This window comes from Chamaea fasciata, unplaced genomic scaffold (assembly GCF_029207755.1).
Source record: "Chamaea fasciata isolate MVZ Bird 193981 ecotype frontalis unplaced genomic scaffold, bChaFas1.0.hap1 SCAF_13, whole genome shotgun sequence".
Classification (NCBI taxonomy): domain Eukaryota; kingdom Metazoa; phylum Chordata; class Aves; order Passeriformes; family Sylviidae; genus Chamaea; species Chamaea fasciata.
In genome coordinates, this window is record NW_027094098.1 from 12,507,402 (window position 1) to 12,529,340 (window position 21,939).

General features: G+C 43.0%; 1 protein-coding gene across 5 annotated transcripts in view; it reads right to left on the bottom strand.

Moving 5' to 3' along the window:
- Positions 1–2,440: 2,440 nt before the first annotated feature.
- Positions 2,441–21,939, bottom strand: part of FHIT (fragile histidine triad diadenosine triphosphatase) — a 545,317-nt gene continuing 525,818 nt past the window's right edge. For 4 of the 5 annotated variants that reach the window (XM_066195604.1, XM_066195601.1, XM_066195603.1 and 1 more), the window contains 2 exons: positions 10,347–10,450; positions 2,441–2,910 (listed from right to left, as the gene is read on the bottom strand). In XM_066195604.1, the coding sequence (XP_066051701.1) occupies positions 10,349–10,450 (102 nt within the window). In that variant the 3' untranslated portion in view covers positions 2,441–2,910; positions 10,347–10,348. The remainder of the gene's footprint in view (positions 2,911–10,346; positions 10,451–21,939) is intronic. The other variant, XM_066195606.1, reaches the window with a different exon arrangement.

Here is a 21,939-nt window from a genome sequence, read left to right on the forward strand (position 1 = left end):
ATGTGGAGCAAGAACAGTGCTGAGCTGCTGAAAGACAAATAACAAACATCCTCATGCTGCACTCACAGCCTTTGCTGAAAGCTCTTGAGCTGCCTGGCGTGGCAGGAAGTGGATGCCTGGGCTCTGTGCCCCCATCAGATGCGTGCTCCCAATGACTCGTCTGTTCTCCTGTGAGTGTCCCGAGACACCCCTTCTGCAATCTCTGTTCCAGGGCAGGCAGGGGACATGTGGAGCTCCCAGCCTGCTCCTAGAAGTCAGTGAGGAGAGCTGTGGCTGAACCATATCTGGTTTACTCATGGAAAAAGAGGAACACAGGCACAGCCCTTGCAACCCTTCGGAGGAACTGCTACTTCAGGAAAAACTCTCAGGAATTGAAAAAAATCTGGTAAATCTTCTTCTGTGTAACGACAGGGAATGAGGATCTGAGCTCAGCCAGCCCATTGGGACCACTCCTCTTTTGCCATGTCCACTAAGCCCCTACACAGGTGATTTTTCCCGTGTTTCCCGCTTTGGGTGAAGGATCTCAGCACTGCAGCATTCCCCAGCCCAAAGGCAAGCCCCAGGCATGACCCCCGTGAGGGAGAGAGATGAAGGCCATCGGTGTCCTTTGAAAAGGACAAAGATGGTTACAAAGGCCATCAGTGTCTTTAGCACAGCATCTCCTCACATTTCCAGCAATGGCATCTCTGCATACAGCTGCCTGCCTGTGAAAAATTAAGTCTGTAAGAAGTATATAAATGATCCAGACACCATCTTCAAGGTCCATAGCTTAAAAAAACCATGAGGGTTTACTCCACATACTGTTGCAGGATGTCATGTACTTCATGATCTGCCTTTTCTAATCTCTCCTTATCTCTCACTCCAATCCTTTCTCATGTCCCTCATCTATTGCAAATTCCCTTTTTAAGCTGGAGCGAAGCACATAAATATTTTCATGCTGCATAAATAGGTTGTTTTGTGCATAATGTCACAGGAGGCTTTTTTTAAAAGCAGGACCTTTAGTGCTGTGATAACGGCCTCCTCATTTACACAAATGAAATCTTCCATGGAGCTCAGCACTCATCTGCTCTGCAGCCCCCATGCAAAATGGTTGGCGCAGCGCCCGCTCATCACAGGCTACGGAATTAATTCAGAATATTCCATAATAAATAGGAAGCCATTGAGCACCAGGTTTGAAAATGCCTTGCAAATGTAACTGATGCTGAGGTTTTTCTTTTACTGTTCCCCAGCAGCACAACCATTGTCTTCCTTCTATGTGAAATCACAGCTACTTGAAATGCTGAAGTGCAAAAGGACAACCGTTTATGTTGGCCCATTTGCCAGCATCTGTGACCATTCCGTCTGCTCACCTTACCTTCTCTGTTGCTTCTTGCTCCCTGACCTTCATTTCCTGTTTATTCAGCCCTTGCTCAGGGTCTAAAAATGCAGACACCATCAAAGTGGACTTTTCATCTACTCCGCACAGAAAAAGGAATATTGTTACAAGCTGTACAGTTTTTAAAAGGGCTGATGGGAGACATTGGGGGCCACACTGGTCATGGTAAGTCTGTGAATCAAAGTGGTTTTCAGGAGCAATATTTAAATAGCACAACAGTAAAAACTGGAATCAAACATCAGTGATTTTGCTCTAGTATTTCTATTTAAATTTGACAAGCATGAGGACTTCAAGCCTGTCCTGTCCAGGCTCTGCAGTACAGAGCAGAGACAGACTTGGTGAAAATGGTGAGAACTCATCCATTGTGCATTTTCATACTTCTCAGGTCAGGCTGTAACCCTCCAGGACAGACTGTCATGGAGCAGTTGAATTTGTTCTGAACATGATCACACGGTGCTGCCAGGCAGGCAAAGCTCTACCAGGCTCTGGTCTGGACCTGACTGTGACCTCCTCAAGCCCTCAGGTAGGCTCTGCACCCTATGGCTTCCCTCAGCATGACTCTTATTGGGGGCATTTTGTTTTTTGTCCTGAGTTTGGGGGACACAGAAAGCTTTGGCTGTTTGCTTCCCTGCAGTTCCAGAGGAGGATTATGGGTGCTCTTTTCATGCAAACCTTACGGACTCATTTCTTCCCTCTTCCATCTGTTGTTTGACTTTCTTTCCTGTATTATGTGTTAGCAATCAACAACTAACCCATGGTGGGTTTCTTCCTGTGCAGGGCTCTGAACACAGCATTTCTTGCCAAGAGATTGTTCCACGTGGGAGGCTCCCACTCGTTGTTTGTGGCTGGGAGCAGCCATTCATGCCAGTCTAACCCTAATGTGATTACTATCCCATGAGCAACTTCATATGTTAATAGTTTTACAGAAGTGTTTTGTATCACTTAAAACTCCAGAAGCCTTGTCATAAGCATTAAAGGAGGAGAGAAAAGAACGATCTCAGGAAGCTTAGTATTTCTTGTTATAGAACTCATCTGAAGAAAAAACAGCTTTCCAAGTTTGTCTTGGCTTGTCTGTAACAAAGTCTTGGTTTTGTATGAATTGTCACACTGCTAAAAGATCTAATTTTTCTATGATAAAATAGCCTACATACAATAACTGAATCAAAGAGCACAACATGGAGTAAACACTTTATAATGTACCTAAACGCCGTAGCTACCTGATTTTTCTGGCACTTTATTTCTATTTAGGCCAAGGGACAATTTAAAAAGATTCCTTCCCAAGTACACAATTCAGAAAAATATGAGTTACAATTCAGAGCAGTATTTTGAACCAGTGCTGTTTAGTTGTCTTAGCTGGAATTCAACCTTGATGATATCCAAAGGCCTAATAAAATTTTTCATGGAAGAATCCCATATTTGTGGAACATAACAAAATTGTCGAGCTGCAGCTCCAGGGCCACTGAGAACTGGAGAATGAGGTTGTTCTTCCTGGGGACTTTCTGGTGTCATGGGATGTGTTCCAAGCACTTTGTTACCTGAGAAATATCAAACATAAGAGTTCATTATATATAATAGCAGCTTTGATCTTTGTTAGTAAGACAAAATGTGAGGCTGTTTATTACTAACGACTTAGGTGCTCATTAGTGTGTTCTGACAGGAGTCACAGACAGCAATAGGCACAAGGAAATGTTCAGTGTTAAAACCCCACACAGCACACTGCAGCTGCAGTGCAACAGAGAAAGGAGAAAAGCCTTGCACACAACTGTTTTAAAATTATTTACCAGAGCAAGAAAGAGATTTATCTGATTTATTATCAGCTTTTTCAATAAACTGCACTGGCAAACAATACCAATGGCTGCCTTTCACATCGTGCTTTTCATTCCTAACTCACAAAGCACCCTTGGACAGAGGTCAGGATCATTTTACAAAAAACAAACATGAAGTGAGGCCACCTCTCTGATGTCCCTGAGTAAGACAGCACAGTCCCCAGCTCTGTTGACTGCTCCTCATAGGAACAAAGGATTAGAAAGGGCATCTTGTGTCATCAAATCCAGCTTCTTACTCTTCAAATCTATTGTGCTATAATAACCTTATGCAAGACTCTTTGAGGCTCATGATCTCTTATATAAGCTCCTACAAATAATCTTTCTAGACTATCATCTCTTGTATATCCTCCTCCATCCTGACCCTGTGGTGGGACTCTGCCTAATACCAAGGAATTACACACCAGTGATTTGGAACCATCACCCTGAAAATGCCCCCAGCCTCACAAGCTGGAGAATAAATGGGGCATTTCTTGCCATGCCTGCTCGAATTTTATGCATCTCTTGGTGGTCCATCCTAGTAAAAGACCTGTTATAGGTGCCATGACAGATGTGGAAGGTGTTCCTGAAGCAGGGAAATGCTGAGAGCTGACAGCTGTGGACGCTGTGTGTGAAATCCCTGCACAAACTCACGGCACAGTTGCTACTGCAGTGGCAGCTGGAGGCTTGCAGCAGCCCCAGGTGCTGACACAAATGGGGCATTTGAGTTTACCCCTGCAATACCTCTGCTTTTGTGTAAAGATTGACATCCTGGCAAACAACAGAGCCTCAAGTACACTCAGTCCAACATATTTCCAACATCCATCACCCCCTTCCTTTCTCAAATAACTACTTACTGGAGGAGTTATTAATGCCTTTCTACCTACACAGCCTGGATACTGACACTCACACAAAGGCAGTGTTCAAGCTTTGAGGTCATGTTCAAGTTGCTGGTTCGAATGTCTCTCTGGGCAGTTCTATTATGCAGCAGCTACAGCAACGGGATACCATACTAACCTTTGCTAATCATTGAGCATAAAATGGGCTTTTGGCTTGGTATCTTCAGTTTTGTACCTTCACTTCAGAACGTGTTTAGAGCTGGCTTCAATACTGGGAAAATTATCTCAGCTTATTAAACACAAAGCTGTTTCCCAAGTGTTGGACGCGGGCACGGCCCCGAACTCGCTCCCCAGGGCTGCGTGCGAGGCTCGGATCTGGCTGCTGCTGTGGCTGCAATTCCCCAGCCACCCACTTCTTTGTTTGATTGTCTTTTCTCACTGAAACATATGTTTCCCATTCCCACGTCACTTTGAGCAACAGTTTCCATTGTAAGCCCCTCCTGACTGACAGCTCGATGGCAGCCTGTGAATCACTTGGCACGTATTTTGTGAATCTGCTTCAAGGAGGGTCTGGCTGCTCGGTAAGAGCACCCTCTGGCAGCTTTGGGGGCAAGAGATTGGCACCATTTTAGCAAAGGTTTGGGTGTAAAAATACCTAGTCACAGTTGAGATCATCATTACTTGAAGCTCAGCATGGTCCTGCACCTCAGCTCTTTTACCCCAGGTCCTGTGACAAATGTCCATCATTTAAACTCAGCTCTTCCCATTTTCCTCTCATCCAATGTGACTCACAAAGCACGGTGAATCAAGAACTGATCACACTGACAGTATTTGATTTTGACACAGTGGCCCAGGTAGGCATTCAGGCTGCTGGATGTGCAGGTTAAGAGAACATTTGGCTGTCAGCTTTCTTCACCAACAGTAAGGCATTTGCTGCTTTGCATTTCTGCTGTACAATCATGTCTGTGTCTCTGACCCTGATGTTTCTACTGTAGCCATAACTACAAGATCCAAGCAGTGCTGTATGGAATTCATGTACTGGACAGCTGAATTAAATGGCCACCTATAGGGAACTGAAAGTCCAGACACTGAGGTGTATGACTTTCAGGACAGTACTATTCCAGCCTCAAAACAGAGCCCTGGAATGGGTGTGAGGGGACATTATTGCTTCCCACATGAGGATGGCATTTCATTTATAACTCTAGCTAGCTCTCCTGTAGCTCTGTTTTCATAAGAAATAATCACATGCTTCAACCAGAAAAATAATCAACCTAAACACTGAGGCTGCTGTGCATGGCACAGAACATTTATTTGGGGAAGCCTTTTGCCCTGAGCTTTCTAGTCTGGGTGTCACTGCTGCACAGTCAGTGTAGCACTTCTGGCTGTTTATACCTTCCCTTGAGGAGGTAATGTAATTCCTGCGTATAAACCTTCTCCCTGCTGCAGAGTTGGAGGGTCTGGATATTTTACACTTAAAAAATACCAGCAAGGGCCAGATTATGTGTGTTGGATTTGTGTTGATAATTAACTTGCCTTGCATCCCATTGAAATGACAAAAACATTACTTTATATGTACTTACTGCAGAAAAAGAGAATTTTGGGTGGAAAAGCACGGACCCTATGATCTGATCCATCTTCTCTTTGCTATTTCCAACTACTTAAAGCATAATGTCACACAGAAATGCACACTTGGAGTGCTGCATTCTCTTCTGACAGATTGTTATGATGTTTTTCAAGGTGACCTTCATAAAACATGTTTCTTTTGAAGCTTATACTTCATTCTCAGGTCATAATAGTTTCACACAGACAAGAAAACTGCCAGCTCCTGCTTTCTAATTAATGCTTCTTGGAGGCTTCTGAGTGGAGGATATAATTAATAGCACTTAAGTCTTGAGTGCAGAGAAATCTATAGCAGATTACTGGGATGTGTGTTTACTTCAGGATTACACACAAACAGCTCCTGGACCATGCCCTCTGGGAATTGCCCAGGCCCTGGCACCACCTTGGCTCTAACTCCAGTGTTAACACTCCAAAGGTTGCCCTGCTTTATGAAGTGAGGCTCTAAACCTACTGAGGGTCTCTGCTTGCTGCACCCCTTGTCTCTGCTCCTATTTCCCGTAACACAGCATGCTGTGTTTTTCCAAACTGCCTGGTGACTCTGCTCTGCCAACAGGCAGCACCAAGTGCAGAAAATCCCTCTGACCATGCCTGTGGTGCCCACCCAGGTGACAGCCTGCCCTGTGACCAACAGTGCAGGTACAGCATCTTCTGGGGCAGACTGTGTCCTCACTGCGTCCCACATCCATTCTGTGCATCACAGACACAGCCATTATTTTGTGGGTTTATGCAGTTTAAAGTACCAGAAATGACAGGAAGGTTTTTCTTACAGTAAAACAAGCAAACATGGGTGTTGCAAGTCATTTTGTCATATTTGCCTAAGTTTAAGGAAAGTGATAGAATTGCTCTGGTGTTCACTGTCATGCATGCAGCATGGATTGTCACACTCCAGAGGTGCTGGAGCAAAATCAGATGCAAGTCAAATTGCCAGTTTAAATTCCCCCTGGCCAGCTGCTGCTATCAGTGGTAATTTCCCTGCTGAAGTCATTGGAACAGCATTTTTTCACACATGCCGAGATCTTGGTGCAGAACAGGCAGCTGTGAGGCAGGATGAGTGCTCTCAAAGAAAGAGTGGGGGGAAAAAAGAATAAAATTTATACTCTCTGAAAAAGCTGAAAAGACTATATTATCCAGAAACATTGCCAGACTAGGTACAAGGGGGAGAACTGACATCAGAAATCCTGCAAGACTCTGCAGGACACATTATTTTGAAGGGATTTTTACAAGAATTTGGCATATTGCAGGACACATAATATTCAGCTGGTCAAGCAATTAAAAGCTATTGAATATTTGTAACTCTCAGCACTTGGCAACAGAATATCACTGTCAACTTCTTTATGCAAAGGGACATTTTGACATTGTATTTTAAGACTGACTACTTTTCTAATGGCATAGAAGTATTACTTCAGTTCTGCACAAAATAGGAAAACTACTGAAACTTGTGCAGCCTGGTTCTTTCTTCAGAAATAACAACACAGAGTGAAGCTGCCTTTGAAGAGAAACATTTTTCACATACTATCTGAAGGTTAGTAAGTCTTTTAATCTTTAGCCTTTTTGCTGGCATGTGCAATTTAAAATGCACAAAACAGACTATCAAAACACCCAGCTATACATAGTTAGAAAATTCAAAAGGCGCATCTGAAAATAGGCTTGGAAATTAGGGTGCTGCATCAAATCCTGCTCTTTGAGTAAAGGCTTTTCCCCTGTGGATCCACCTCAAAAAGCAACCAAGTTATCAAACACGGCTGACCAGAGGACAGCCAACACAGGATGAGAAACAGCTCCCAAAGAGGTCCTAAAGAGGTGAATTCTTGGTGCTACTAATCAAGAGAGTGACTTCCTGGGGAAATTCTGTATTAAATATCCTCCCCCCAAAAAGTTTTTCTTTCCTTTTGTTTCTCTCCTCCAGAGTCACATGAAGTTCTCCTGAACTTCAGCTCTGCAGACTCAGTTTTATGAGCAGAACCTGCCCTTGCTGGGGCTGTTCAAGTGACAAGAGCTTCCAATGAGGTGGGATGCCATGGGGACACCAGGGGAAGACCAGAAACACATGCAAAACATGAATTCACTCACTGATAGAGCACACACAGATAAAATATTTAAGGACAAGCCTTTTCTCAAGGGTGGAAACTTAGCAAGGCTAAATGGGTTCACTTCCTTAAGAAAGTGGGTGGATATTTTGGGTAATCTGGGGACTGATGTAGCAGCACTTAACTGTAGTTACTGAGCCAGCCAAGAGGGATCAGCACCAGCAAATGGAGGAGGAAGAGAACCAAGAGCTTCTTGCCTTGCTCAAGTATTTCTTAGGAAAAAGTTCCTTGCAAGTCCTTCTTGATCAGATAGTCTCTAAATACAGGTAAAAGGTGCTACTGTACCTAGTCCAGTCATGCAGGAGTTGTGGCAGGTGGTGAAGGACTTGTGATAAATACAATGGTAGCTGAAAAAGTCCTAAAACACAGTTTGGTCTGCCCAGGCTAACCTTGCTAAGCTGGGCTTCTTTAAACAAAACAATGAAGTACAAAAATAATGCATGAGGCCTTAAAAATTGCTATTATTGGCTGCAGAACACCCACATTCAGCTCTTTCTGACTTTCCCTATGCTGCATGAAAAAACCCTCAAGTCAAGTGTCATTCAGGTAAACGTACGAAAGGCAAAATAAATCCTTTGTAGGTGAACTACAAAAATAGCTTCGAAGAAGGATGCGTATAACCTTGTTAATTTGCCAAAAGTTTTCAATCTTCATCACTTTAGAAGCAAGGTTAAGGGAGTAGACAAAGGCTGAGAAATGCAGAAGGTGCAGAGATATACCTTTATCTCAGGTTCAGAGCTTTAAACTTCAGAAGCAAAACAATGTTGGCAGAAGAGATTGACAGTGATGCCTAATGTTGGGAATCAAGGGTTGGAAGGACTGCCTGTACTAGGCAACTCTCATGATAATGATACCAGGAAGATTTAATTTACCAGTTTGTTCTAGGAAAGGTAATGACCTTAATATCACGGGAAATGTATCAAGAGGTCATCCATGCAGACACACACTGACTCATTTTCATAATAAATGGAAATAGATGTCCAGCCACAGGAATTTGCTTACAGGAAAGGATTTATACCATCTATCCAGTTTTGTGTTTAGTATCAGAAGAGATAAAGAACATTTTATTGATATGTGGGGATTTAATTCCAACCTCTTTGAGAATGTCTAGGAAAAAATGCATTTCCAATTAATTTCTGAAGAGACCACCCCCCCTCCCCCCCAAATAAAAAAATACCCCCCAAAACCTACCAAACCAATAAAGGGAAACAATATCACACTGGAATAGGGATGTGCCATTTTCCCCTTAGTACTGTTCATTGGTTGCTGGGCCATAGATGAAGCACCGCATAATGCCTCTGTTAGAGAAGAGTGCTTACACATGCATTACCAAGGATTTCTCTTCCTGGCTGAGTAATTCACTTTTGAGCAGCGTATTTCTGAGAAGGTGAAAAGTGGGTGTCTGAATGCAACTCCAGCAGCCACTGCAGAAACGTGACTGTGTAGCCCAAACCCTGCTGCTCCAGGCCCTGGAGGTCGCAGCTGCTGGGGAGAAATTTCCTTCACAGATGGGAATTACATGTGTTACATGGCTTTTTCTGTGCCAATCCACAGAAGGGTTGGCACAGCTGCTCTGGCTGGAGAAGGCAAGAGCATGGTCATGATGCAAGAAAAAATGGAAGGGGAAGTCTGATGAGCTCCAAATGGAGTCATCCAAAATGCCAGCCAAATGTCAGGGTGGCAGAGGAGATGGGAGCTGCCACGTGTGTGCCACCCATTCAATGCACAGCTTAGCTCAAGGTTTCTCAAGCTGGGCTGCAAGCAGTGAGTCACATGGAGAGAGGAGGGTTATTTCTGGGATTTTGGTTCTTCAGAGGAAAAACATGAAACAGTCAGAAATGACAGAGAAGTGACAGTGCTGGATGATAGCAAACAGCATATGGGGAGCAGGGGAGAGGGAGCTTTTGGCATCCTTGCTGCAGTGTCACATCCCAGCCTAACTCACATTGATCTCTGGGGGCCAGTTCATTTCTGCTGGAAGAATCTGGCTCCTGGGACTCCAGGTACAAAATGAAAAACTCTCAATTTCTAGAGTGCCAATGTTAGTGTTTGCCAAGTATTTTCTCTTTTCTATTCCTCCCTGCAAATCTTTTTTTTTTTTTTTTCTTCTTTAAGGCCAGTGGAAAATTTAGCAAAACAGGCAGTTTTCTAGCAGGTTTAATTTTGGAACTGATAAAATCATTTAATACTTGACAGCTGAGGTTAGTATTTGCTTACCCACTCTATAGTCTGAATTCTGATGCAATACTGTATGCATAGGTGTATATGCATATGTGGTTGTACAAAGACACACCAGTTTTAGCTCTGTGTACAGGTTCCAGAGTTATTTTCTGTCTTAAAAACAGAGGGAGGATATGTTAGGTTAAAGACTTCTCTTAAGTGAATGCTGATGATTCTTATTTCTAGGTACACCATTATTTTTGCTGTCTGGAAACAAAATGCTCTTAGGATGGTGCTGCTCTGTTCAAGAAGGAGCATGTTGTTTCAGTCACTGTTGGAGGGCTTGTCCTTTTGGAAACTTTGATTTCCTTCTAGATATTTGCCCTGTTGTCCTTAAGAAGCCTCTGGAGGCTTAAACAGAGTTTTTGGTGTTGCCTGAGTAACTCAATGTTCAAACCATTACCTCTAATTTTCCTGGAAATACTTCTTCAGAATCTCTGCTTCAGCTGCCATTTCTTCTTCTGTCCTCCACTTGTCAGGGGAATCATCTTTGTCATGTCGCTGCAACTTTTTGAGGGAGAAAAGAAAAAAAAAAAAGGCTAGTTTACTTTTTTTTTTTCAGTTTTAATGTCAAATTTTGGGCAATCAATCTAACTATTCCATGTGTCTTCAGGATGGACGGACCTGGTGATGAAGAGAGGAAGGTGAAGGTTGCTGGTTTAGAGTGCTGACAGTGGTTAAGTGGCTCTGCTGCATTTACAAGGACAGCACCAGGTGTCAGAGTGGGTGACAGGCAGTGACAGGCTCAGCTTTGTGGGCTGATGGTCAGAAACCTTGTGAGTCTTTGGTGCAAAGCTGGCAGCTAAAACAACAGAAAAACACTCAGGTACTTTGAGGCACCCACCACAGTAGTGGGGTGAGCTGGACACTCATTGTCACTATTTCCTGTAAATTTTTCTCTCTGTCTTTTCCTTTGCCCATGGGACCACCTTTCCTGTCAAAGACCTATTGTGATAACAAAGCCCTGTTGCAATTGTTTCCTACCAGCGGTTTATATTAATATTTTTTTCATTCCTTCTCTGCATGCAAGCTATTAATCCTTCCCTGCCATTGTTGAAAGCAAGACACATACCAGGTCTAGAAACAAAACCTGGTATTTTAAGCATAATTGTATTTCATTGTGGGAAAAAAAAAGGATATGAAACATACACTTTTTGTGTCCAACTTGCACACTATGCCCACAAAAATTTGCTCTATCCCATATGCATAACTATTACATGATCCTGTTCCAGACATGATAATTTCCTCCTTTGCCACTCAAGAAGAAGGGAGAAGCTGATGGCTTTGCTGCTTTCCTGAAGAGGGGAGTTCTGTATTAGGATAAATATCGGCACTTGAGTGACTATTTGTGCACATGTCCATTCAAAGAACGCCTGACACTTGTCAAGTGAAGGCAGCATTTACACCAGACAGCAGAAACATTTACTTAAAGGATTAAGTATTGAGATTTCAGTGGTTCTCTAGGTTTAGAGCACAGCACAGACTGCATTAACAGCACTAGTGCCTCTAAGGAACTTCATAATATCCACTTCTTGTTAATGTCACTAAAAAAAAAAAAAATCTGAAAACTAATGAATTTACACTTTTTATTGCAGGACAAATTTATTTTAGAAGATGAAGTGGTGAAAAAACAAAGATGAAGCCATCACAAACCTGCCAAGCAAAGTGAATTTCTGTATATGGAATGTTTAGCAATAAACTAGGATTGTTAGCATACCTCCAATTCACAAATACTTTTATTTGTGCTGTGTTTCTCCTACTCTGAATTTTGCTGCCAGCTATAGTCCCATGTAGTTTCACACTCTGCAGCACAGATTTCCCCCTGCTCAGCAGATGAAGCTGCATTAGAAAGCCATTTCCTTTCATGCCAATACAACGCAGTAGCTGTAGGCAAATTAAAGTGTATTACTGTTTGACTCAGAGAAGACTAATCTTCATTGTTAAATTAGCTCTCAGTGTTTTATAAATCCATCTTGTAATAATGCCCCAGAATTAGAGGGAAAGATTTAAAGGCCAGGGACTGGTACTGTGTACACACTATCAGCAAATGCCCTGTGTCCATGTGTCTGCTCTCACCCTCTGCACACACCCACAGCATGTGTAGATACCACAGCTGACCTGGCAATGAGTTATTGGAAAGAGCATCCATCATCCTCTACTTTCTATGGACTGGGAATGCTCACACTTCACAAGAGGGTGCACCAGGACAAGGCAAGTGGTGGTAAATCTGACTGAGGTGTGAGTTGTTTTCTGAAAAAAGGCAGTGTTTTGCTCATTCAACCTAACACTGGTAGGAGGCACAGCAGGCAAACACTGGAAGGCAAGGGAGAGCTGCCCATGTTCCTCTAGATCTCCTTGTTTAACCCAGAAGAATTGCTTTTAGTGATTATTTGGCTGCTTTTCTCCCTTGCTATCTTGTTTCTGCACAATCCAGGTGAGAGCTGGCTCCATGTGGAGACTGGTAAAGTGGGGGTGTGACTGGTAGGTGGTGATCTTTTTTTCCTGTTCAGAAGACCTGAAGTGAGTTGTAATAAGGAGGGTTAACCTGCAATGGCTGTTGTTGTTGCCTAAATTAAAACACAGACCACAGTCACAGACCACAGTGACTTCTCAAAGCTGGCAAAGGCGAGGGTTTCTTCTGCTACATAACAGCTAACCTTTAGAAATAATCAATCTTTGACTTGAGGTTAAAACAGATATATGGAGAGCAGCAATGAATCCTGAAACTTTCCTGGAAGCCCAGCAGCCCTGGCTGCCAGTGCACAGCCCCAGGACACAGAGCAGCCCCAGCCTGGATGGGAGCTCAGCACAGGCGTCTCGAGCCTCTCGCACTGGAAGGTGCCTCCGCATTTTGTGGGCACACTGAGAATGTCAAACAACAGCCTGAGGTGTTCAAGCCTGCCACAGCCAAGGTGTTCATTGTTCAATTAACAGATGAGTATTATTTCAGTACAAAAGTGCTACATCTAACCCCAAACAGCATCCCAGGACTACTCTGTGCTCAGAGCTCTTACTGTGCCTGCCATTTCTGAGGTGTAATCTGCAATTATCACCCCAGTGCCACTTAATTTGTGATATTATCAAACTGTCACAGGAGATATTGAGAAAACCACCTCTGGTGGCTGCCTACCCTTCTCTGACACCACCATCCTGAAGCTCCAGTACAAGTCAAACCATAGTGACAGCCACTCTGATGCAAAATAGTTAAATTATGGGTAACCTTGCTAGATGAGGAGTCCAGAGGAGGCCAAGACATTGATAAGAGGACAGCAGCACCTTCTCTGTGAACACAGGCTGAGAGAATTTGGGGTGTTCAGCCTGGAGAAGGTGGCATGGCGACATCACAGCAACTTTCAGTATCTGAAGGAGGCCCACAGGGAAGGGAGAGGGACTCTTCATTGGGAATTGTAGTGATAGGACAAGGAGTAATGGATACAAATTGAAATAGGGGAAATTTAGGTTGGATATTAGGAAGAACATTTTTGCTGTGAGGGTGGTGAGATGCCGGCACAGGTTGCCCAGGGAGGTGTGGATGCCCCAGCCCTGGCAGTGTTCAAAGCCACACTGGATAAGGCCTTGAGCAACCTGGTCTAGTGGGAGGTGTCCACGTCCATGGCAGAATCAGTGGACTAGATGACCCAGGTGTTCCAACTCCACAACATTCCATGGTGTTCTGGATGATAAACTTTTTGCAGGTTCAAGATCAACAGTACCAACAGACAGATGACAAAATAAAGGTTGTCCATACCAACTCTAGCTCAGGGATTTCACATACTACAAATCCACGGAAGCTGAAAAGCACAATGCAGGTCCACCTGTGCACCTTCCTGGTTCTTCAAATCCCCTGGATCTGTTAGGGGTCCCTAATGGTGACAAGGTAACGTGATCATGGATGGGTTTGGTCACACCTGGTTATTATATGTGTTCTTATGTAAAGTACATTTCAGCCAGGTTCAGTTCTCCCCGTGAGGGCCTCTGTAAGCTAAAGCTACTTTATGTAAATTTTTTTTGTTTGTTTTAATTGAGAGAGGTTAAGACAGTCTCTGTAGTATTTTGGCTAAGTTATAAAGCTGCTTTCAGGAGAGAAGAACACAGATATTTCAGTTATAAATAGCACTGATTTAGAATTCAGGTGGGGAACAAACATAACAGCTGATACTTGTTTCTAAGGGACTTCTGTGCCTTGAAGTGTGTTCATATTCACACACACATCCAAGTCCCAGCTGTGAATCTTTGCAAACATCTGACTTGTATTGAAAGTTTGGATTAAACTGAGGACGCAATGCTCTCTTGCACCTCGAGAACACTCCAAAGTTCTGCTCAAACTAAAGGGGAAGAAAAAGTGCCTGTATTTGCCACAAATCCATCCATTGAAAAATTGTGATTTATCCATCTTTCCTACCCCTGTCAGACAGTAAAAGCTGGATAAGTTGAGCTGACATCCTCGCTCAGATATATCCAAACACTGACTAGCTTGAGGTTTGTGATGCTTTCTGTACAACAATTCTACTTCTGCAAACTCAGTGTACACCAAGGCAAGGTGATTCTATAAAACCTTTTCTATGGGGCTCCAAATTAGTTTCCATTTCAAAGCAGCAGGTACTTGGCCTGTTTCATTAGAGGAATGTGATGCAAAAGCATTGCACCAGGTGGACAAAATGCTTTATTGCAAAGCTTAGAAAGCCCCAAATTCTCTGAAACCAAACCTGTTTTTAGAAAGTCACTACAGGAGTGTCTCTGAATCCTGAGCATCAAAGGGAAGGTGAGCACCCCCCTCAGCATAGCTTGGATAACTCCAAGAGGAGGGAACAGGATAAGAGAGCATGAGCAGCTCTTTTAGCCAATCTCTATTATGCTAAATTTTTCTTTTAATATTCTGAACAAGCACCGACACACACATTAGTCAGTTCTCTAATCGCAGTTGCCCAGCAAATTACACACTGTATCTGCTCAACATTCTTCAAGCACCAAGACTCGTGTTTATAACTCCAAACATCTTCTTGCCTTGCAGTACAAATAAATGCCCTATTTCTAAGATATGCCCTTCTTCAAGCAGATCATTACTGATGTCTGACTTCTCGGGCTTCCTGATAAATTATCCTCTTCTTTCACCTCAAGCAGAAAATGCTCTTCCACCGATAATCTATAACTGTCAGTCTTGATTACATGTAAACAGTGGAGCTCTTTGAATATTTCTGCTTGTGAAAAGTGTTCATTTTCTCACTCATGTCTCCCACTGTGAGATGCTGGCAGACCTGACAGCTGTGCTTTATGTTATTTTATTAAAGTTTCTAGTGCTGCAGAATGGTCTATGTTTTTATCACTGCAATTCTTAAGGGAAACACAATATTGTTTTATAGCACATTCACATTGGGGGACCTCTCCTTCTTGCCCTTTGTGGAGGAGCCCAGCATTCTCAGCACAGCAGACTTTAGGGAACTGCGTCTATGACTGGCTGTTGCTTGAAATGATATACATATTTTTTTTTTCTACTTATGCCATAACACCATCAGAAAAGCAACCTGTGTAAATACAGAGCACTAGCCAAAATTATCGGGGAAAAGCTTTTATGGTAGTTAGAAGTATTCTCACTCCCCATGAATATTTATAGTTGATAGTTAAGAGTTTATAACCTCCAATGCATTTAACTAAAAGAAAAATTATAGTGATGGAGAGTAATTACACAAAACTGCAGCAACATAACAAAACTCAGATGCTTCAGCAATTTTAAAATATAGTATTATCAAAACCAGCAGCTAAAAAAAAAAAATATGATTTTTTGCCAGTGGCTTGAATCAGAGATTAGGTATTACCCAGCTGCTGATGTTCATTATTATCAGCACACCTTGGGATATCCAGACATCTTTTCTATACTTAAATCCTATACTGTGGTGAAATATTCAGAGTGATATCTCAACATCAGATTAACACATGAACCATGAGGAGGCTGAAAATCTGATTTCTTCTCATCAGTAGCAACCCTTTTCCAGAGTGTGGAGACAAACTTGATCCCAGGGCTGGTACACCTTGGTTGCCCCAAATCCCTCCTGGCAGCAGAGTCGTGTGACCAATACACTCCAGAGCACACCCCTGCTCCTCTTCCTGCACTGCAGCTGTGGTGGAGCGTCCCCTCCATGGGAGAAAAACTCCAGGGCTGAGCTGGCTGCAGCTCCTCAGCCCTTTGGTGATCCTGGGAGCCTCCTGGTCCTGGTGATGACTTCCAGCCTTCTAAGCCTCCTCTGGTACTGCTTTTACAACTTAACTCCTGAAATGTTTCCTTTTCCCTGTTCCCCCTGGTCCTGACCTCCTTGCTCTTCTCTCCCAGTGCTTTCTTTCCTTCCACTTCTCTTCGTATTTCACTTATAACCTCAGAGTAAGACTTCATTTCCACCCCACCGCACAATGTGATTAAATGCAGCATTTACTGCTATTATCTGTACCTCCTGCTATGCTCCAGCCTTTCCTCACTCTCTGCTGTCTTGCTGAAAGGAGCGTGAGCTTTTTGGTAGGTGCCCTCCTCTGTCAGTCTGAGCCTCCTGCCTCCATCCCATTTGCCTTCAGCTGTGGCTCAAGTCTCGACTTGCAATGAAAAATGAAAGAATAACGGATGAAACACAGAGGTTTCACGAAGCAGCTTCTCAGGGATGCTGGAATCACGTGTCCTTATACATCCTGTTCTGCCTACATGGGAAAAATCAGTGGGAGGAAATCATTGCAGCAGCTCCCAGCCCTGGGTTTGTCTCCCAGCTGAGCCTTGCCCCTGTTCTGCTCCGGGCCCAGGAAGGGCAAAGCAAGGCAGGGAACAAACCCAGCAGGCTCCCCCTTGACCCACCAGACTTTGTGTTAATGCAGTGCTGGAGGCCTCTCTGCCCCCACCAGCTGCTGTGGGATCAGGACCCCTTTCCAAGCTCCTTTTCCACTGTTCCCCCTCACAGCCTGAGCAGCTCAGGCGGTTCAGTGCTTTCCACATCTCTGGGCCTGTCTCCATATTTAATTACAGCTACAAAACTGCTGTAATTTAATTGCTCTAATTTACAGTGAACACTGCAGAAAAAACCCACATCCTATAATTTTCTCATCTGCTGACTTTGCTTATGATTCTATATCATACAGATATCTGCGTTTGCATGAATCAGAAATCCCTGATTTTGGGGTGGGTTTTACTTGCTGTATTAAATCTGAATTATTTAAGGAGATGGGAAAAAAAGCCTAAATTATCTGCATTTTGTATGAAACAATTTTTTAAGTATCTACTGGAAAATCCTTCTCCAATTGTTTAACTGCTTCTGCATGAAATATGGTGCTACTTCACAGCTGCTGATATTGCTGCAAAGCATATATTCCATTGGAAACCTCAGTTTATCAAAGCTGTGTTTTAGAGAGTGGTGGTTCTTTCCCCTCCTGTCGCCTCTTTGTCATAGTGACTGCAAATATTTTTTCAGTTTTATTGTTGCGCTTTGGGGAAAGACTTGAACCTCACACTTCACATGGACATATGAATAACTGCACCCTATTTAGCACTTAGATGAAAAGAATTTTGTGAAAACATATAAAGGTTAAGTAAAACCCTTAAGCATACGTGTTAGAGTGCTTTGCTAAAATAAACTCTGCAAACACTATTCTAACAATTCTGATAAGAAAAAAGGACTAAAAATAAAAGGAATCTTAAGAAATTTGCTTTTGAAAATATAAAAGACAAGTAAGCCTACAAGCAGAATGACAGTTGCATAGAAAACACGTTTGCTATTCGGTGAAAAATGTAGATTGCACTCTGAAGAGCTCAGATCTTGACAGACTTCCAGTTTGGCTCCAATCGAGATAAAATTCTTGGAAAGTGAGCACATTATAGAGAAGATACTTGAAGGAATATCCACTGGGGTAAGAAGTCCTGCCAAAGACTTGGGGAACTGCTATTTACAACCTGATTTGAATCCAGGCAAGAGTCTATAAAAGTGTTTAGATACATTTTCACCATGCCCATTTCTCCTCCTAGTTAGCAGATAATGTTAGAAACACCTCTGTAGTCTTCCTCACCTGGGAAGAGAAGGTGGATTTTGTGAGGAGCTTCCTAATGGCCTTGGCTACAGAGGGCTGTCTACACAAGAGAAATGTGTCACACAGAGACCTGGTTAAGAAATGGCCATGGCATCACTGTGATAATGTTGGAAGAAACCTTATCCTGCGTGCACAGCCTGCCATGCAACATTACTCATTTGGAAAAAGGCTATTTTTAATCAGGGAAAAGCACTTTAATCAAGGTTAGAGTCAGTGATTCAAAAATTTCATGCAGGTGCATGCATTACTTGACTGAAAGCCTCTTCCCAAGAGGTCAGAGCTGCAGAGAGATGTGCATGTCCCACTCCAAGAGCAGAGATAACCTCGAGGTGCCTGTAGCAGGGTGATGTATTCTGGCTCCCGCTGCAGTGAGTTTCAAAGTCACAACTTCCCTCTGTAATCTTCTTAACTTTAGACAAATATTTGCCATACTCTCAGTAAGATTCACGACATGCCAAGGAAAACACATGTGTGTTAAGGAGGTTGATTTGGTTTATTTGCTTTCTTTGTCTTTTTCTGACAGCGCAAAGGACATCAGCTGCGGGTCCTGTGGCATTGGCAGAGAGCCAGCTCAACACACAGGGGAATAGAAGCATGCCTTCACTCCAGGGGGGAGTCCCACCTCTCTCACCACATCTCTGGGATGTGCAGGAAGACCCCACAGTGGTCAGAGTGTATTTCTTCTTCTCTGGGGAATTAGTTTATTCCTATTTAAAAAAAAAAAATAAAATCCTCACCCTCAGCAACACTTTCAGAAATGAGGATGAAAACATTCCACCAATGTGTTCTGAAGTAACTCATACTCTGAGTCACTCCCTCCACTGACTGTAGGAGGATTTCAAGGAGACTTCAGTGTCTGAAATGACACATAACACATATTTGAGGTGTACCGTGGGGGCTTCAAAGCTTGATTTTGTGTGTGCTTCTCAGGGGACCCCTCACCCGCCAACTGACCTTCCCAGGATGATCCTGTCTGCCCTGCTTTCCCCACAGTGCTCAGGATCACAGCACTCCTGGATAAAGCTGCATCCCTGGGACAGCCTTTTCCCCCAGGCATCCCTCAAACACTTCTTTAGCTTTCAGCCTTGCAAGTGTAAGGCTACCTCAACACTGAGATTGCCTCCCTGGGATTTAGGCAGCCAATGCCCTCTAGTAAGCAGGTAGTAAAATAGGTTGAGGAATAAATTGCTCTCATTTAACATTCACTCAAAAAAATACGGCTGCATTTATTATGCAGCATATTGTTTTATATACTGTTTTGTTATAATAAGTCATGTTTAAAATGTCATGACATTTAAATCAACAGCAGTAAGAGGGAAATGCTGAAAAAGAGCAAGATGATCAAAAACCATCTGAAAAATCCTGGTGAGATATTACGGGCCAAACACTCTCATTACAGTAAAAACAGTCACAAAAGAGCTTAAAACTCATCCGTGAGAAACCCACTGTAGAGAAACCCTGCCTGCCCAGGTCTCTGTGTCCCTGTGGTGTCCCCAGGCCTGTGACAGCTGGGTGATGGCAGCTGGCTGTGGCCAAGGGACTTGGGCACCTGCTGCCAAGTCCTCCTGGTGCTCTGCATCCCCTTGCAGGTTCACCCCCTCTCTGTGCTGCCCTTTGGCACCAAGCCCCTGCAGTACCCTGGGAAGCTCTACTGCACACACACTCTTGGAACTTGTTAATGCCATTTGGCTCAGTGAGGAGCTGGGCTTCAAGGTCTGTGCTGCCATATAAATGAACTTTACAAATAATATAAACGACTACTTTAATGTGGCTTCATAGCCTTTGAGGAGGCACAGAGCCTACCACACCTACTACTGATGAGCCACATGAATAACGGCAGATTTTCACCAGAAGGACTTTTAATGTTGAAAAAGAAAAGAGTGTGGATCAATGGAGCTACTCTTCTCCTGCAGATTCACTGCTCCTCTTCTCCATCAGGTCTGGACTCGTATGCCAGCATCCCTCACTGCTGCCTCCATGCTCCCTCACCCCCCTCTAAGGGAAAAAACAACAACAACAACTGCAACAACAAAACAGATGGAAACACAACGAAACATTAAACCGGAGCCCAATACCTGAGATGCACCATGAATATTTCACTGAGGCATGGGGTAGAAAAGACAACAAAATGACCTTTTCTACCATCTTAAGGGATATCTAACCTTGTAATTGCTATAGACACATTGAAGAAACATAAGACAGACAAAGACTATTTAAAAGAAGTTGTGTATATTTTTAAAAACTACTATGTCAATCTTCCCATTACAACCTGCCAATATGAATGACATTTACTTTTGCTCTGAGAAATGAAAGAAACTCTAAAAGACAGACTGCATTAAGAATCTATTGATATTCCACTGACCTAGTGGGATAAGAACCAAACAAATTTTATCAAGGGCAATTGCCCCAGAGTCTGTAAATTCATCTCCTAAAGTAGTAAAAGGGAAGAAAATCATCAATATCTAGAACAGTTTTTAAGCCCAGTGGAGGCTCACACATCTCAGTGATCCAGTGGCACTGGATGGTACCAGACCCATATATGGGAGCAGAAGAGGAGGTTTCACATGGTCAGTCGCCTCTTCCAGTTTTTCCAGCCCATTAATATGGCTGTCAACCTTATGGAGGCAGTTGTCTTATTAAGGGACATCACAGGAGGTTTTGCCCGTATAATTTTTTCCCTATTGTACAGAAGTCACAAAGATATATTACCCATAGCAAATATGGACCCTAGATTCTATTTGGGATGGATGGATGGATGTGTAAGAGGGAAAATGAAGAACAGTTTGGCATTTTTCGAGCAGACTCCTTCACCCCTCAGGTGAACCTCTGAGCTCATACATGAAATTAAATGATAAAAAAAAGTCATAGATAAGGGGCTCAATACAGGAACCCTTAGTTACTCAGTGAAACTTAGACTGGGATAACAGTGACTTTTCAGAGGGTGGAGGGGCACAGGCTGCCAGCACTTTGAGGAGGAGGAATCTTTTTGTTCCTCTTCCAAGCTGCAGTGTTGGCCTTCTGTTGAAATCCATCTTCTGGGCAATGAGTTGTACCCACAAAATGCCCAAGCAGAAAAATAAGGATGGCATAATAGCCATGGAATAGAATATTCTGAAATTAATTTAATGAAGGGACTGTGAATTTGGGAAAAATTAATTTTATCTGGATAGACTGGCAGTTAATTAAGGCTGATAGCTTCTACTAGTAGAAAGGTGTTTTTGATGAAAATATATTGAAAATATTATTAAACTGCCTAGGAAAAAACAGTTGCTATTGCCTATGCTAAAACCTCCCAGACATCCCGTGTTTCTGTATAGGAATCATAAACTGATAGTATTTGCATAACAATTATTATTTAATATGTAGACTTCAGCATCATTGCTTTTGAACAGAATTAATACTACAGCATTTGAGCACAGATATTTTAGAAGTACTCATCTGAAAAGTCACAGGAACTTTTTTAGTCTGCAATATTTTTGCAAGTTCTGTTCTGGTGATGATACCCTGGTAGCAGATCACCACCTTCTCTTTGCATAATCCACAGGACATGCTCCAGAGCTACAGAAAATCCCACACTGCTTGGGGGGGAAGCATGTGACCATGCAGGAGGGAGGAAAGGTACAAAGACAACCTAAAGCTACCCAAACACTCCCAATTTTCAAAGACAAAAAGTAATTTTGTATGCTTTCAGCTCAATCAGTTTGTTCATGCCTTAGGAAACAATGAGATCAACGGAAATGAAAGCAATTTCCAGCAGATATGAATAAAACACGTGGCTCTGCTGAGAAGAACTTGTAAGCTATTCCAGAAGCGCAGTCAAAACCTTGTGGATTAAATGCTGTGAGAATGGATCATGCATGGACTTGCTTCATCTGAATTTACCAGACTAGGAGTTTGCAGGTTTCTCACTCCTCCTTCAAGAGGGAGTTGATTGGGGAATC